Here is a 15,819-nt window from a genome sequence, read left to right as displayed (position 1 = left end):
GGCCATACTGCAAATGCACCCTAAGTTAGAAGTAGTCACGTAAGGACATTGAAGCCAGGTGGCCTTTGTCCAGCCAAAAAGGACTGCACTGGATATGACCAGTCTTAATATTACAAACTGCTAGTCCAGTGCTAGTACAATGGCACTGTGGTTTCTTGCAGATCATAACTGGAAGATAATAAATTAGCTTGACTACATCTAATTTATTAGTGATGGTAAGAGAATCTCAGTAAGTATCTGATACAGAGAGATTGTGAAAGTCTTTCAAAGACGTTTGGACATATCTGCTGTTTATATAGGTGCAAGGCAAAAAGAACATGGAAAAGGAAAGAAAGCAATATTTGGCACACAATGGGGAAACTTTTGAACATTGACTAGAACAAGGATTCAAAATCAGGGTGCTGCAGCACCATGGGATGCCGTGAGATTCTTTTAAGGGTGTCACAGGGTGCTACGCAATATTAATACTTTAGTTGTGCAAATACCTACACATGATTCACAGAGTAAATCTAGAGATTTCAGATATGAATCCATATGGTTAAAAACATTGTGACTTGCTCTGACTTTTCTGATCAGTTTATAACGGAAGAATTGCTCTATTATTTTTCTTTAGTCAATAAATGAGTGAAAACTAAGAGCTGGCATTTTCTAAGGGGTGCCTTAAGTCTAACAAGGTGTTCTGTGGATCTAAAACACAGAACCACTGGACTAACCTGTGGTGGGATAGCTGTGTATCCAGATCTCATCCTCCAGGGAACATCACTGGAGTGAGAAAAAAACATCTAAGACTAAAAGGATAATGGGAAGAGGGGAAGAAAAGCCAAAATAATTGTCTCCCTTCTCATCCTGAGCCAGAAGATGAGTAGCAGTGAGGAAAACTACTGTTACAAGGGGGGAAACAATGGCTTGAAGAAGGGTCACATTTTGGAGATTAGCCACTGTAAGAAATATATAACTGAGGATGTGTACTGAGTTTTGGGGAAAGTGCTGTCCAGACGTCTTGTTTCCATGTCTACAGTATCTTGAATTCTGTCAACAGGAGGATGAAGAGACATGGTTTGTAAATATGGTGAGGAAGAGAAGATTCCTGGGAGAAAGTTAAACAACTTTTATATAAAGTCAGGTGGTGAGGGCAAGATGAACCCTGTATAGGGAAGGTCTAATGTGATATGTTCTTGGCTATTTTTGCAGATCCGCTCTCACATTCATTTTAAAGATCTCTGTCAACGTACTGAAGCCAATGAATGCTGCCCAAGTTGGTCTCTGGGTAACTATATAGCTGTCCTGTACAATAGATCTTCTTGTTTGGAGATAACCCAAGCAGACATCTCCCACACATTGATCCTGCTTCGTTCCTGTGCCCCAGACTACCACAAAGGCATCCTTACCCCTTCTTGCCTAGGTCCTAGGACTGTGAGAGAGAAACACTCTCAGTGTGCCAAACTCCCAGAAAAATGCACCCAATTCAGTGCTGTTTACCAGCTTCTCCACTTCTTGGTTGACAGAGACTTTCTCAGTCCTCAAACAATGGAGTACCAAGTACCATCACTCAAATACAGCCTGTTGTTTTTGCCAACAAGAAAAGGTACATCTATGATGAGAATCTATCTGGACAACCTTGAGTCATGGGACCTGTTTGATAATTACACATCAATTACAGGAATGGACCTGGGTCTTAAACAGAAGCTTTTCAGGCACTATCTTTTACTCGATAACAGGTATCCGGTCCTGGCCATATTAACCATTTTTCTAAGTATCTCTTTTTATTTACGCTCAATATTTGTAACTTTTATGGTCCTTTTGGCTGTTGTTAGTTCTTTGATGATATCCTACTTCTTGTATAAGGTGGCCTTCCGATTCACCTACTTCCCTTTTGTAAACTTGACAGCAGTCATCATTCTCAGCAGTATTTGTGCCAATCACACCTTTGTCTTTTTTGACCTCTGGAGCCTCAACAAAAGCCAAAATCCTTCTGCTGGCCTCCTGCAGTGGATGAGACAAACCATGCATCACTTTGGGTATCTTATGCTGACATCCTGCTTTACAACAGGTGCTGCTTTCTATGCCAGCTACATGAGCAATATAATTGCCATCCGCTGCTTTGCCATCTACATGGGTACTTCTGTACTGGTGAATTTAATATTCATGATGACTTGGCTTCCTTCCTCCATTGTGCTGTATGAACGCTACATAGCAACAAACTGCATTTATAAGCCAGAAGATTACTGGAACAACAGTGGACACAAGAGAGTCATTCTCTTTCTTCATCATATATTCCGTGGCCTTCAAAATACCTGGTGTGAAACCTCCAAGCTGTTATTTGAAAAGCTTCTTCCATGTGGTGTCATAAAGTTTCGTTATATCTGGATCTGCTGGTTTGCAGCCTTAGCAATAGGAGGTGCCTATATATCCTGTTTTAACCCTAAGCTAAAACTTCCCACTTTAGAGACACCTTCTGTCCAGGTGTTTAGGCTAAGCCACCCCTTTGAGAGATATGATGCAGAATACTGTCACCAGTTCATGTTTGAAAGGTTGGAGCATGGAGAAGGACAACACATGCCTGTCACCATAGTCTGGGGAATACTGCCTGTGGACAATGGGGATCATTTCAATCCGAAGAGCAATGGCACACTGGTGGTAGACACGACATTTACAATCCAGAAGCCTGAAGCTCAGAAGTGGCTCCTGGAATTCTGCCAAAATGTGAAGAATCAAACGTTCTATTATCCAGACCTTGAGCAAAAGGCCACAGTATGTTTCATGGAGGAGTTTCTCAGGTGGATGGATAGTCGACAGTGCTCCCAAAGAGACCACAGCTTCAACCTCTGCTGTAACCATCTCACCTTCCCATACCGAAGTGAAGTCTTCCTGCACTGCATAAAAATTATGATCATGGAACAAGGCAGAGGGGAGGATGAAACATATGACCTCGGCCTCAGATTTGATGGAGAGGGAAACCTAGCTGCCATGGCGCTACAGTTTCAAACTATTTACCACTACAGCTTCAACTACAGTGAAGCCAAACAATTCTATAATGAAATCGAACTCTGGATAACAGAGGAAATGAGGACTGCCCCTGTGGGGCTTCAGAATGGATGGTTCACTAGTAAACTTGAGCTATATAATCTCCAAAACAGTCTTAGCACAGAGACAATGGTGGTTATGGGGCTGTCCATAGCCATCTCATTTGTAGTGCTGTTGCTCACCACTTGGAATGTTCTTCTCAGTATATTCTCTTTTATGGCTATCACAGGCACTGTACTGGTAACTGTTGGGCTTTTGGTCCTATTGGAATGGCAGCTCAATGCAGTGGAGTCTCTCTTCATTTCAGCAGCAGTGGGCCTCTCCATTGACTTTACAGTGAACTACTGTATTTCCTACCACTTGTGCCCTCACTCCGATCGCCTGAGCCGAGTGGCCTTCTCTCTGAAGCAGATGAGCTGTGCCACTGCTATGGCTGCCTCTGCTTTGTTTTCTGCAGGGATCATAATGTTGCCTGCAACAGTGCTGGCATACAGGAAGCTGGGGATTTTCATAATGATGATCAAGTGTATCAGCTGTGGATTTGCCAGTTTTTTTTTCCAGTCTCTCTGTTGCTTCTTTGGCCCAGAGAAGAACTGTGGTCAGATCCTCTGGCCTTGTGCCCATGCCCTCAAAGACTACTCTGATGACACTAGGCTGAATGGCAGCTTTGCCTGTGGTAGAAGTGAGAATCCAAACAGATTACGGAAGGTTCAGGAGTCCAACACTGCAAATGAGCAATATGAGCTCCAGCCCTTGGCCAGAAAACTGAGTGACAGTTTTGACAACAGCACTTCCACAAGTAAGTTGTCCAACCGTCCTTCAGTCCTGTCTGAGGACATGCAGCTCGAAGATAGTAAATGTCCCAGGATGGGAATTCATCCTTCTCTGGAAAGAGATAGACAAAATACGCAGGAGCCCCTTGAAAACCAACAAGTAGGTCTTTGTCAGTGTCCAGCCTTGCAAACATCTTCTCCTTACAAGCATAGCAGCTCAGGAGCAGAAGCAGAAATTCATAGAGAGAGACTTTGCAGAGATTGTAGATGTCAAAAATATGGTCCAAAGGCTTGGGATGCATCTGTACGGGACCGTCATCCAGCCAACATGAAAAATGAAGGACAGCTAAATAAACCCCAGTGCTCTGGTGATGCTGCTCAACAAGAGTCAGACTATACCTCAGAAAACAGTAATCTGCCTGCAGCTGAAATTTATAAACTTCACAGATGCCTTTGTTCTCCTGGCAGCAATTTCGACATGCTCAATATCTCCAGTGACACATCTATTAGTGATTTTGAGCAGAGCATCAAACTTACTGAATCAGCCAGTTCTTGCCCTGATGTCTTAGAGATATCTGATTCCTGTAGTCAGACAGAGAGGGGTCACCTAAATGGGAAGAGAGATACTCTGAGATTGGACCTGAAAGAGACTGTTTTTGACATATCTCCACCAGCATCGCAGCAAAACAGCTCTTCGTGGAAAAATCGATTGGGATTAGGGAGTGAAGGTCTGGTTGTCCTACCAAATAGCCAACCAGACATGCCTGATGTTTGGATCAGGCGATCCAGTGTACAAAATTCTAGTTAGAGCAGCTGAAATCTCAGAGAAAACAATACTGTTATTACAGGGTAAAAGGGAAAGAAAACTCCCCTGTCTGATGTGTAAATATCAAATCTTACCTCCCACCCCTGTTTGAGCTGGGAATATTTCCATGTCTCTCAGCTGTGAAGATGCTTACATTTTCACAGAACCAACAAATCTGATATTGAAGAGATGAGAGGCAGAAATTAATCTTAACACAGTGCAGGCGCTTTGGCCTTCCAGTGGGCCATGCCACATTTACAACAGAACCATGAGATTCAGCAAGTCAATCTTGTTTGTCATTCTCTGTACAATAATTAATTGTTTTATTGTCAAGTCTAAACAGAAAGTTAATAATGATGAGATATGCATATTGTTGTATACTGAAAGAAAGAGAGAAATCCTCGTGTCCATAATTGTTACTAACAGGAATCTGGCTAATGAATGACTGGTGTTAACTAAACAAATTCCTTTCTGTTGAAACAGATCTCTGTTTTTATCATCCACCTAGGTCTACAAACCTCTACAAAAAATTGTATTCAGGTGTTTTCAGACGTCCAGTCAATGGGTGTTTTTTAACTGGCGTGGTCTGTTACTTATCAATAAGAATATGTCATGTAGCCCCAAAGATATTTCAAACTGGGATTTCGGCTGGTTTTATTTTAGGAAATTCCTTCATATACTGTTTAAAATTTTTAGTGTGGAATTTTTTCCTGACAAAAAGCCATGTCCCCATCCCCTTTGTGACCCGGACAGTTCGCTTTTCATCTTTGTACCTTGTTTCCATCTAGGATTTTCCATACATGTGTAAAAACATATTTTTTAAAGTTCGCATATCTGATGAATCTTGAATTCTACTTTTTCTCTACCAGAAAAAAATACTTTCTTGCCATTATCTGTTAAAATAATCAGATAAAGAGTTCTCTCTGAAATTAAATATAAAAATAAATGGTTATGACAAACTTTCCTAAACCTGTGAGATGCCTGGTACCTTTGTGGTAGAAATTATGATTCATTTTCTTCATGTTATACATGCCTAATGTTTTTTTCCCCAACTAAATCAACAAGAGGAAGTTTACACCTCCCAGAATCCAGCCACCCGATGCCCACAGAGCGCAGGTAGGCATTATTCATGCCAGCTATCCATGACACTCACCCAGGCTGGCTAGTCTGGTTAGTAACAGCAGGAACTTGAGCATAAAACTCATGTTGGAATACTGGCCCCCTTGGCTTGTATTTATTTTGTGATTTGAGTTTGTCTCACAATAGCCCAGATCCATATTGGTTGTTCTTTTCAATTCTAGGATACCTGTTCAGCATTTGGTTGGTTAAATAATAAGTCCAAAAAATGACTTGTGAATATAAACTGAGTTCATAGACTTGTAAGGTTTGAAGGGATGTCAACGGTCATTTAGTCCAAGTTTTACACAAATGGTAGGTGCTCTGTTCCTAAGCTCTCCAAGATAGATGCCTATGCACCCACTTCTTGAAAAACTCCAGTGAAGGAAATTTCATGGCTTCCTTACCGTTGACCCCCAGAACTGGTCTGAGGACCAAGGGAAGTTCAGGACACTGTTCCAAAGGTATCAAGTCCTTTATAGAAGTATAAGGAAACTTTTATGACAATTTTAATAATGAACTACTGCAAGAAAATAAAGCATAATGTAATACAAATGATGTGCGCTGTCCTGGCTGGGCAGCGCCACCAGCCCCTGCCCTCACCGTGGGGGCCTCAATCGGCCTAGTCAGCGCACAACCAAACCAATGAATAAATGAACAAGCAGGCAGCGCGGATGCCTGGTGAGAAGGGGCTGTGTTTCCTATTTTCGGTAGGAGAACAACGAGGCACATCAAAGGACTGCGATCAAGCTCCCCATCCAAGGGTTTCCCCCCAACACAGGGCGCCGATATACGCTTGCAGCTGTCCACGCCGAGAGAACCAGGCTTTGCCACACCAAACCGAAGGAAAGCTAACCCCACCCACAGCGCGTGGCTGCAGCAGCCGCCCCTAGGAGGCCCCCTGGCCCGTCGCCCCTGCAGTCTGATTGGACGGTGCGCGCCAGGCCCCGCCCCGGCTGCTGGACTCCACCAGTCCGGCCAGGCGGCCCCGCCCCCTTCGGGAGGGAGGATGGGGCTCACGTGGCATCCCCCTCCTGCCCCTTCCTTGTGAGGGCTGGCCTGTCTGGGGGCGGAAGTAGGGCTTCGATTTCCTCTTTGCGCACGCGCTGACATTTGGCGCCTGCGCGGTCCCTCGGGGCTTCCGTCGGCGTCTGTGCGCGAGTTTGCCCCTCCTTCCCGAGGCGGTTGAGGGGCAGTTCCCATTTCAAACGGCCGCGGGAGCCGGGCCGGTAAGTCGGAGCAGGCGTTGCAGGGTCCGGCTGCCTCCTTGGCGCGACCTCATGCGTCTCGCGGTCTCGATCCGCGCGGGGCAGGTGGGGGCGGGGGGTGAGGCGAACGCGGCCCGGTCACGGTCCACCGCGGAGGCCTGCCTGGGGGAGGCGGCGCTGGGTAGGGGGCGGGAGAGCTGTGGCCGGGGGGGCCTGGCTTGCAGAGGGCAGGCGTCACACCCACGGTCTCCGCAGGCAGCCCGGCCGGCACGACTCGTCCACCCCGCAGCATGGAAGGCGAGCCGTCCCGCATCCCCGTCTACTCCTCGCACGCCAGCGCGCTGCCCCGGGCCGCCCCGGCAGGTGAGTGCGCGCCCGCGGCCTCGCCGGGGCCTGCCTGCTTTCCAGCGCCCGGGCACGGCGGCCTGTCCGGCAGAGGAGAGGCCTGGCGGGGGGTGCCCCAGGAGCTGGCAGCCTTCTCTGCTGCAGTGACAAGGGCTGGGCTAGGGGTGGTAAAACTGAGGGTCGGGGTGGGTAAAAATCAACAATTTAAAAAAGAATAAAAATGGGATTTTTTAAAAATGTAAATCCGATTCTGTTAAGATGCTTTTTTTAAAAAAAACAACACCTATATAAAGGCACTTTTAATTTAAGATGTGTTAAAGCTCAAAGATGTCATCATGGAATAGGAATTATAACTTCTAATTGTATACAACTTGAGATGATATATTCACGTAACCTTCTTAGAAAAGTTTTGTAGATGGGTGACAACAGGCCATGGATGATATTAGCAGCCCAGTCTTGCGGGGTTCCCAAAGGCTCCTCTATAGATTAGTAAAGATTAAAGAAAACCATACTACCTAGTGAGACTCGGGGCTCAGTCTAGATCCCTGTGATGCTTAGTTTCAGTTCTCAAACTGGATTTGTCTCTCCAGAGATAACATCCTTGATAACAACAGTATATGGAGATGAGAGATAACAGACCTTATTTGCCTACCAGTCAGCCCTTTTGTCTCTCTGCAAGTTTGTGTACACAGAGTCAAGCCTTTACCTCTCTCTAAAAGTGCAAAGTTTCAAGAAGTTAAATGAATAGAGGATATCAAACAACTTTTTGTAGAAAATGATTAAATTTTTCTGACCACTGATTTAAATCATGATTTATATCAGTTTGGTTTTAAAACAAATCTACCCTGCTGAAGTTTGCTGGGATAAAGGGCAAAACCCAGGCTGTTGCTTGCAAGCAGGCAGAAAAGCAGTGAGAGAGGCTTTCTCTCCTTTTTGTGTCCTTGTATGACAGGGTATTTAGCAGAACTTGCAGACTTGTTGGAATCTGACGGAGCCACGTGGTGAGTGCTCCTGCTGTGGCCTTGAGCTTGGCACTTCTGGGTTGTTAACTGTGCGCTTGGTGTTTTCTGCCACCCTAGTCCCCCCAGAAAGGCTTAGACCTGAGGAGCAGCCCAGTGTTGATCAATTGTAGCTTGTACAATTTATTCCAGCCCTGCTTCTTTCTCTAGCCTGCCACTGTCACGCTGAGCTCACCTGGGCAGTGCTAGGTGGAAGCACAGGGACCTTGCACTTCCTGGCCCTGTTTTGCTGCTGTCCAAAATGCCAGAAGGGGAAGCAAGTGTTGGAGGCAGTTTCTAAGAAGGCTTTGCTTAGGTTTCCTTTTTCCTGTCCAGTGGAGCCCTGGAGAAATGGACCTACTATTTATTATTTGGTAATGTAGCTGCAATTGGTCCAGCCAATTGGAATTGAGAGAGCGGCAAGGTTGTTTTTTTGTTGGCAGTATCTCTTATTAGACCAACTACAAGGTTGGGGTAGAATTAAAACAAGCTTTTGACTGAGGCATTCTTCATCAGATCAGGGGAGGGAAGCATGCATAGCAATGATTGAGAACAGTGGATAGAGCTCTGAAACTGGAGAGGGGAGAAATTCCTAGGGGTAGCACACAAGCACCAATCAAGCAGACAGATACTGACTACACACTATCTGATTTCTGAAATGGTTCCTGCATGCTATAATTGATAATAACTAGTGCTGTGCAAAGCTTTGGTAGCTGATTGGATTTGGCCTGATTCACGGACTAAATCTCTGAATCGAATCGGTCGATTTGGCCATAGACTAAACAGCCAGCTGATGGCTACCTTCAGCTGGTAAGTCTCTTGGGGTTGGGGGAGGGAAGGAGTGTGGGGGAGGCTGGGGCTGAGACAAGCTGCTGGTGGGGGGGCATGGCAGTATTGGGAGCAGGGGCTCTCCCCTGCTGCCACTTGCCCAGCTGGGGAGGGGGGCAGGATACAGGCGTGGCTCACTCCAGGCGAAAGGGGGCAAGTGGCAGTAGGGCATAGCCCCTGCTCCCAGTGCTGCTGCGCCTGCATCCTGTGCTTCCCTGCACCAGCTGGCAAGCAGCAGCAAGGCAGAGCCCCTGCTCCCAGTGCTAATGCATATGCAGCAGCACTGGGAATGGGGGCTATGCCCTGCTGCTGCCCGGAGCATGCTGCACCTGCACTGTGCTCCTCCTCCCCTCTGTGCCAGCTGGGCAAGCAGCAGCAGGGCATAGCCCCTGTGGCTCCCCCTGCCAGGAAGAGGCAGTCACAGAAGCCCCCATGCCCTGCCCAGCGCAGCCTCCTGGCACTTAAAAAAATCCCATACTCACTGGATGCAGGAGCAGCAACTGGGGCCTCTGGGTGCTCGTGGCAGAGCCCCCCCCATTTGGTACCTGCGTGGCAACTGTCGCATTGTGCAGGTGCAGTGCAGCTCAGCAGGGCACTGCATGTTGTCTGGGAGCTGGGGCTGAGCAGTGCCGGGTTCTGGCTGACAGGTGAAGCAGCCCCAGCTCTAGGACAGTGCATGGCACCTATGGCATGGAGCAGCTGCTGTGTGGGTGCTAAGCAAGGTGGGGGGTGCAATCCCTGCTGCGCTGGGGGGCTTTGCCACAAGCACCCAGAGGCCCCAATTGCTGCTCCTGCACCCGGTGAGTATGGGGCTTTTTTTAAAATTTATTTTAAGTGCCAGGAAGCTGGGCTGGGTGGGGCATGGGCCTGGACAGGGGAGCCATGGGGCGTCTCCCAGGGCTCTCCCTGGCCGATCTGAATCTTCTGAAGCTGATTCAGCCAAATCTATTCAGAAGAGTGATCCGAATCCAAATTGAATCGCTGTCCTCCAAATTGGCTGAATCGAAATCGGATACTTCCCTATTTGCACAGGTCTAATGATGACACTCCTCTTTTACTGGGTCGATCTCCCAGTAATCAAACTTCTCTTTTGATGAGTACTTGTCTGCTACCCCTGGGAACTTCTCTGTGTAGTTTCACAGCTCTGCCCACTGTGCTTAATCATCAGTGTTCATGCTTCCTTCTCCATCTGGATGAAGAATGCCTTGCATTCAAAAGCTTGCCTAACTTTACCCCGACCATGCAGTTCGTCCAATAACAGATACCACCCCAAAACAATCTTGCCTCTACTATCATTTGTGTCTCTTTTGCTTTGTAGAGCAGAGAAGCGCTGTATCTCAACCAGGTCCCTTTACCTTGCAACTAAGGTGACAATGAGTTTTCAACGCAGATATTCCTTTATTCCCCAGCATAGATATACCCTTCCTCTGCTCAAAGCAAGACAAAACATGATATAAACCCTGTGCCTGGTTCCTAGTGTTACTGGCCTGTAGCCAAACTTCTGAAAATGCTAGGTGTAGACAAAGCCTTGTATAATTAAATGGCCAAATACTACATGCAGACTGTAAATCCAGAGTAACTAGCTTTCTTAGGATCGTGCATTATTTCACAAGCTTTCTCAATCCTGAAAGTTTCAAAAAGCACGGTTTGTTCTGTGTCCAACACTGCAACTCTTGCGTATCAAAAGTGGTATGTCTTTTGTGAATGTTTAAATATTCTGCTTGGTCTTCAAACGTGAATGTCAAGCCATCTCTTGTCTATTGCTGGGTGGTGACTTAACACTGGCCCACCCAAGGTTTAAATATCACCCACTCTTTCATCTGTGCCTGTGTTCTGGCCAGAATATGGAAATTACTGGGGTGGATCCTTGCCTCACATCATTATTAAAAATAATAAAATGAGTCCTGGATCAGTGATTTTTTTTTTCCTAAAATTCAAGGTTTCTTTGGGAATCTGGAATGTGGTCTACTTGTTCTTTGGTGAAAACTTCTGTATGAAGTTTCTAGAAACTGCAGTATTTCATTATGATATGAATTTCTTTTTTTCTTTGCAGAGACGCAGACATTTACTGTCTCCAAGAAACAATGCATTAACAAGACTGTTGAATCCGAATTCAGCAAAGTTCCCAATTTCAATTTTAGTTCAAATGTTCCAGAAGATGGTGTCTTCAAAGCTTCAAATCCAAGGTAAATGCAAAGGACATGTATAGACAGTCTTATTGAAACATTCTTAGATTCCATTAAGTTAATAAGGGATTCTATTAATTAGAAAAAAACCCAAGCTCTTGTTATGTGCATGTTTTGATGAAGTGACAATTAAATTAGTAGTCTGGAAAAATGCTGTGTAAAGTAACTGAGTTTTCTATTGTTTTTTACGTCTCTAGGTCTACTAAGAAAAAGGAGCCTCTTTCTAGGAAGACTGCAACAAATGTGAGAGCGTAAGTTGATGGAAAACAAAACTCTCCAAACAGTACTAAGAGCTACTTTGAGGTGGAGACCTTACTAGAACACCTTAGAAAGTTGGGCCATCTGAAGAGAGTCTGTGGATGTTTTGAGAGAACCACACTCTGTCTGTGTGTGTGTAATGGGGCTGGGTGGTGCACTGAACTCTGTGTGAGAGAGGGAGAGTGTGCTGCACAATTATAGAGGTATTTAAATCCTGACACTTCCTTTTGTGCCTTACTTAACAAAGGTAGAAAACTGTTTATATATCTCTCTCCTTCCATTTTCATCTAGTATTTTGAGCCAAATACTAAACCTACAGTGATACCTATTTTAAATTCTTGGTGGTAATGTATTCTATAGACCTCTGAGTCGATACAAAGTGGAAGCAGAACTGAAGACAAAGAACCAAGTGTTGGAAACAGCCAAACAGAAACTACATTCACAGCTAGCAGGAGCCCAGGTAAAAAACAGTAATCAGTTGATCATCTTTTGATAAGCTTCCTAGGCAATACCTCTTATGAGTTATGGGAGGAATAGTGTTGTGGCTCAGTGAGTCTAAGATGTTTCTCCTTCCTATACATCATTCCCAACTTCTTTTATCAGAGCTATGACTAATGATTGCTGTTGAGTATATGGAATAGATTAAGTGTTTGTCGCAGTTTTTTTAAGACACGCAACCAGTCCTAATCCTTCCTCAGTCCCCTCTCCAGATCTACCTTGTTTCTTAAGGTAGAATTCTGCAGTTTTTTCCATTCTGTACTGGGCCCTGTTCTGCAGTACCATGAATAAACCTGATTATTCAGCAGACCTTACTAGTTTGGCCACCTCTGGTTCTTCCTTCAGGAGCTGTAAACAGTGTCTAAGTCTCTAAAACCCTCTGCTTTTAATCTCTACCATAGGAACATGTAATATGATTAAAAAGCTTTTTGGTTATTCAATAATAATAATAATAGCCAAACCTTTTACACGTGTCTTGCATAATAGGCTTTGGTAGGCCTAGCTTGTATCATACCCCTTGGCTACTGGAGGCCAGGCTGTTTCCCAACACTAATATCTTAGTTAAGGAAAGCAAGACTGTTGAAGAGGGATGTCAAGAGTGAGCGAACTACACTAAGTTCTTTCGTTGGCATAGTTTCATTGGCACAGTAATGTCACTATAGCTGTAAAGAAGTTTAATGCTTGGTAGTATAGCTGTGCTAGCAAAAAAAAAAGCCCCACATGTAGGCACAGTTAGAATGGCAAAAAAGAAGGTTTTGCTGGTATAGATCATGTCATGGGGAGGATCTGTAATAAGCTGTCTGGTAAGCCTGGTTTTGTTGAGATAAATTACGTCTGCTTTAGTGTTTGTTGATGATGTCAGTAGAGCTAAATGAACATAGTGCTTCTATCCCAGGAAAGATCTGTCACTCCTGCCAAGGCGTCCCTCTTTCTTGCAGGGCTGAGACCTTCCTGGGGAAAACAGTATTTAGTCTGCAGAGATGCACCTCTCAGCTAATACCTGATGTGCTGATCAGAATTCACTTCACTCTGGAGCTTGTCAGAATTTCACTTTTCTGACTTGCTACTGAAGTAAACTCTGGTTATAATTTTACTGTGTACATAGTCATGGGATAGAATTTAGGCAGTTCCAAATTGATTGTAGCATCCAAAAAAGGGGGTCAGTAGATTCTAGCTTGATGGTATCAGTTGTACATTTTGCTGCTGGACTGGCAAACTTGTCAGTAAATACCCTGCAAAACTACATGGAAAAAAAGATGGGTGGAGAAGAATTCTTTACTAACTTCTGATCTTATTATGACAGGATACTATAAAGGATCTGAAGGAAAAAAATGAGGTCCTGGAAGAGGAAATTGAGAAGCTGAGGGAATTTAAAGAGAACTGCATGTTGATTTTAGAAAGCAGAAACATTGATCCAGGTGAGAACTAAGGATTTCCCAGTGCTTTGGGAGTTTAGTCCCACACCTTCCATCCATTCTGACAAGTGGTACTTATTCTCAGATGTCATCCGAATGTTGCACCCAAGGACCCCGCATTATGCTCAGTCCTGATCTTGGTGTATTGGTATAGAAGAGACCTGGTTTTAAAAAAAGGGAGAAGCTGTTCTAGCTAGTTTGTTTCCTATGGAGCAGCCCTCCCTGGAACAGTGGGTTTGCTCTTTACATGGGTGAGGAGGAGGACTAATTAAGGAGTAGATACCATGGGCAAAAGATCAGGAATAGCTCAAGGGATAACTGTTAAGCAAAACTGAGTAGCTTATTATATTATTTATGAATCAGTTACAGGTAACAAAATCTTGGAAGAGGAAGAAAACATGAAAGAGTGTCAGAAGCAGACAATGGTGAGAACTTGTTGGAAGAGCAGTATGTGGGGTCAAATAGCCAATGTTTTTTATTTGAAAATGAGAATTAACAGGATGAAAAGAGGGGAATAACGGCTGACACACTTTCTGTGTGGCCAAGCTTGTTTTGGGTTCCTTTCAGTTGTTGACAGAGAACCTTAAGGAAGAATTGCAACAATTCAGTCAAATGGCTGTAAAGCAGACGGAAGAACTTCAGGTAAGACCACAACCCCTTGTATCTAGAGAAATGAAATCCCTATTCTCTCCTCTTCTTTAAGTCTACAAGTAAACGTGAAGTATTGTATCAGGCTTTTAATGCTGCCTTTTGTCTTCCATTCTATAAGTGCATGTAGTAAGGGAATTTTGGGTGCCACTTATATGGCAAGAGATAGGTGGGGCTTACAGTACAGCATAAGATGATTAGTAATTTCACCAGATTTCCTCCTTAGCTACTATTATACTGAATCTTTGGGGTCCAGAGTGGAATCTAGTCAAAACTGTATAAGTTCCCATTTTTCTTTGGAAGCTGTATCAAGAAGTGATTTTTGCAGCTAATGTTCTTTAAGCTGACTGCTACTGCATATACCCCACCAATGTCCTGGGACATATCACTACTGGAAGCACAGCTGTGTGTCTCTGCTGAAACATCCATTTGCATTTGCCTTTAGAGAACTAACTCTACAGAAGTCCAGGCATAAACTTCCTTGGCAAGAAGGATGGCCAAATAGGTCAGGTTCTGGCCTGAGACCTGAAAGCCTGGATACAACTGATTCTGCCAAAAACACTTTTGTTACTTGGAGAACTGTGGCAGAAAGACTAGGTTGCCCAATTTGTGCAATGTGCATAATAGTCGTTCCCTACCTTATTGGCCATTAATTTAAATATAAAAGCATTAAAAAGTGTAAAGTGCTCAAATCTTACAATATATACAGTCCGAGGCAATTGCCAATGTTTCCAGGTTGTATCCAGATGCCAGTTATCATAATAAAATGTTTTTGCTAATGGCTTATACCATGCAAACTTCCCCTTCCCCAGTGTTTGCCAACCAGTGTGCTGCAGCACAAAAGTACGCTGTCAGAAATGAACTGGTGCTGCAGAATTTTGCCATGGCAATGAGCTACAATAGGTATGAGGATGGGGATTACCTTAACAGATGTGCTGTGGAAAAATGTATTAATGTAAGTGTGCCTTGGGCTGGAAAAGGTTGGGAAACACTGTCCTACCCTGTGCTCTCTTGTAAATGGAACCTGAATCTCTTCTGCATTTGTCTCTATCTGGTTAAATACTAATTATCTGTTCTGAAGCTCCCAAGAAGTTGATTTGAGCAGGACTACCGTCTTTTTTTCAGTAAGAAACTGTTGTTTCCATGTGAGACTATCTGTGTTGGAATGAGGCTGAAGCAATACCATCTGTTCTGCTGTAGCACTGGTTTGGTTAAGTCCCACAGTCTATGTTGCCTTAATCCTCCTTCCTTTGTAGAGGCATACAAATGTGCACACTGCTGTACACCAACTTATCTCCACCCCATCCCCTGCCCCCCTTCCACTATAGATGGCAAAAGAGAAGTGGAAACTGGCTGGAGAGGAAAGGGACCCGTTCCTGAAGAATCAACTCCCCTTTCAAACGGAAATGGAAGAGTTTGCAACTGTCCTTAGTCAGGTGGAAAACCTCATGAATATGTAAGAAGAAAAGAGTCGCTTCTGTCCCGGCTTCTCGGCCCAGGGACTTGTCCTGCGGCCCGGGAGATGCCAGCTCCGCGGAGATTCCCCCTTGTCAGCCGGACGTGCGTGCGTGTTTTGCCTCCCCTACCTGTCTAGCCCCAATAAACGGGCGGGCTCGTCGCCTGCCCCCTCCGACCGCGCCGCCTCCACTCCTGCTTTCCCAGCGCTGCTGCCCGGTGGGGGTGGGCGTGGGCGTGGGCGGGGCGTAGTGGCACACGC

The 15,819-nt window shown here is 44.9% G+C and overlaps 2 protein-coding genes across 2 annotated transcripts in view; both read left to right on the top strand.

Annotated features, from left to right (window-relative positions):
- The window catches only part of DISP2 (dispatched RND transporter family member 2), a 33,250-nt gene extending 27,731 nt beyond the window's left edge, over window positions 1-5,519 (top strand). Inside the window, exon 8 of the mRNA XM_090033450.1 lies at window positions 1,192-5,519. Coding sequence (XP_089889576.1) covers window positions 1,192-4,605 — 3,414 coding nt within the window. The 3' untranslated portion in view covers window positions 4,606-5,519. The remainder of the gene's footprint in view (window positions 1-1,191) is intronic.
- A 1,438-nt stretch (window positions 5,520-6,957) lies between these two features.
- KNSTRN (kinetochore localized astrin (SPAG5) binding protein) lies at window positions 6,958-15,736 on the top strand. The gene is made up of 9 exons (XM_090033449.1): window positions 6,958-7,031; window positions 7,182-7,289; window positions 11,151-11,283; window positions 11,481-11,534; window positions 11,902-12,001; window positions 13,343-13,457; window positions 13,818-13,879; window positions 14,022-14,096; window positions 15,431-15,736. Exons 2-9 carry the CDS (start codon window positions 7,217-7,219, stop codon window positions 15,560-15,562), a joined length of 744 nt encoding a protein of 247 aa, XP_089889575.1. The 5' UTR covers window positions 6,958-7,031; window positions 7,182-7,216; the 3' UTR covers window positions 15,563-15,736.
- The last annotated feature ends 83 nt before the right edge of the window (window positions 15,737-15,819 follow it).

The sequence above is a fragment of the Crocodylus siamensis genome, chromosome 2 (genome assembly GCF_052110815.1).
Source record: "Crocodylus siamensis isolate JL-2025a chromosome 2, ASM5211081v1, whole genome shotgun sequence".
Lineage (NCBI taxonomy): Eukaryota > Metazoa > Chordata > Crocodylia > Crocodylidae > Crocodylus > Crocodylus siamensis.
This window is presented reverse-complemented; position numbering and strand designations above follow the sequence as displayed.

Bases quoted from the DNA above. Each gene is read 5' to 3' on its own strand.
- KNSTRN (XM_090033449.1), top strand. From the start codon at position 7,217: ATGGAAGGCGAGCCGTCCCGCATCCCCGTCTACTCCTCGCACGCCAGC. The intron at 13,458-13,817 runs GTGAGAACTAAG...TTTATGAATCAG, and splicing joins AAGCAGAAACATTGATCCAG to TTACAGGTAACAAAATCTTG. The intron at 14,097-15,430 runs GTAAGACCACAA...CTTCCACTATAG, and splicing joins AGCAGACGGAAGAACTTCAG to ATGGCAAAAGAGAAGTGGAA.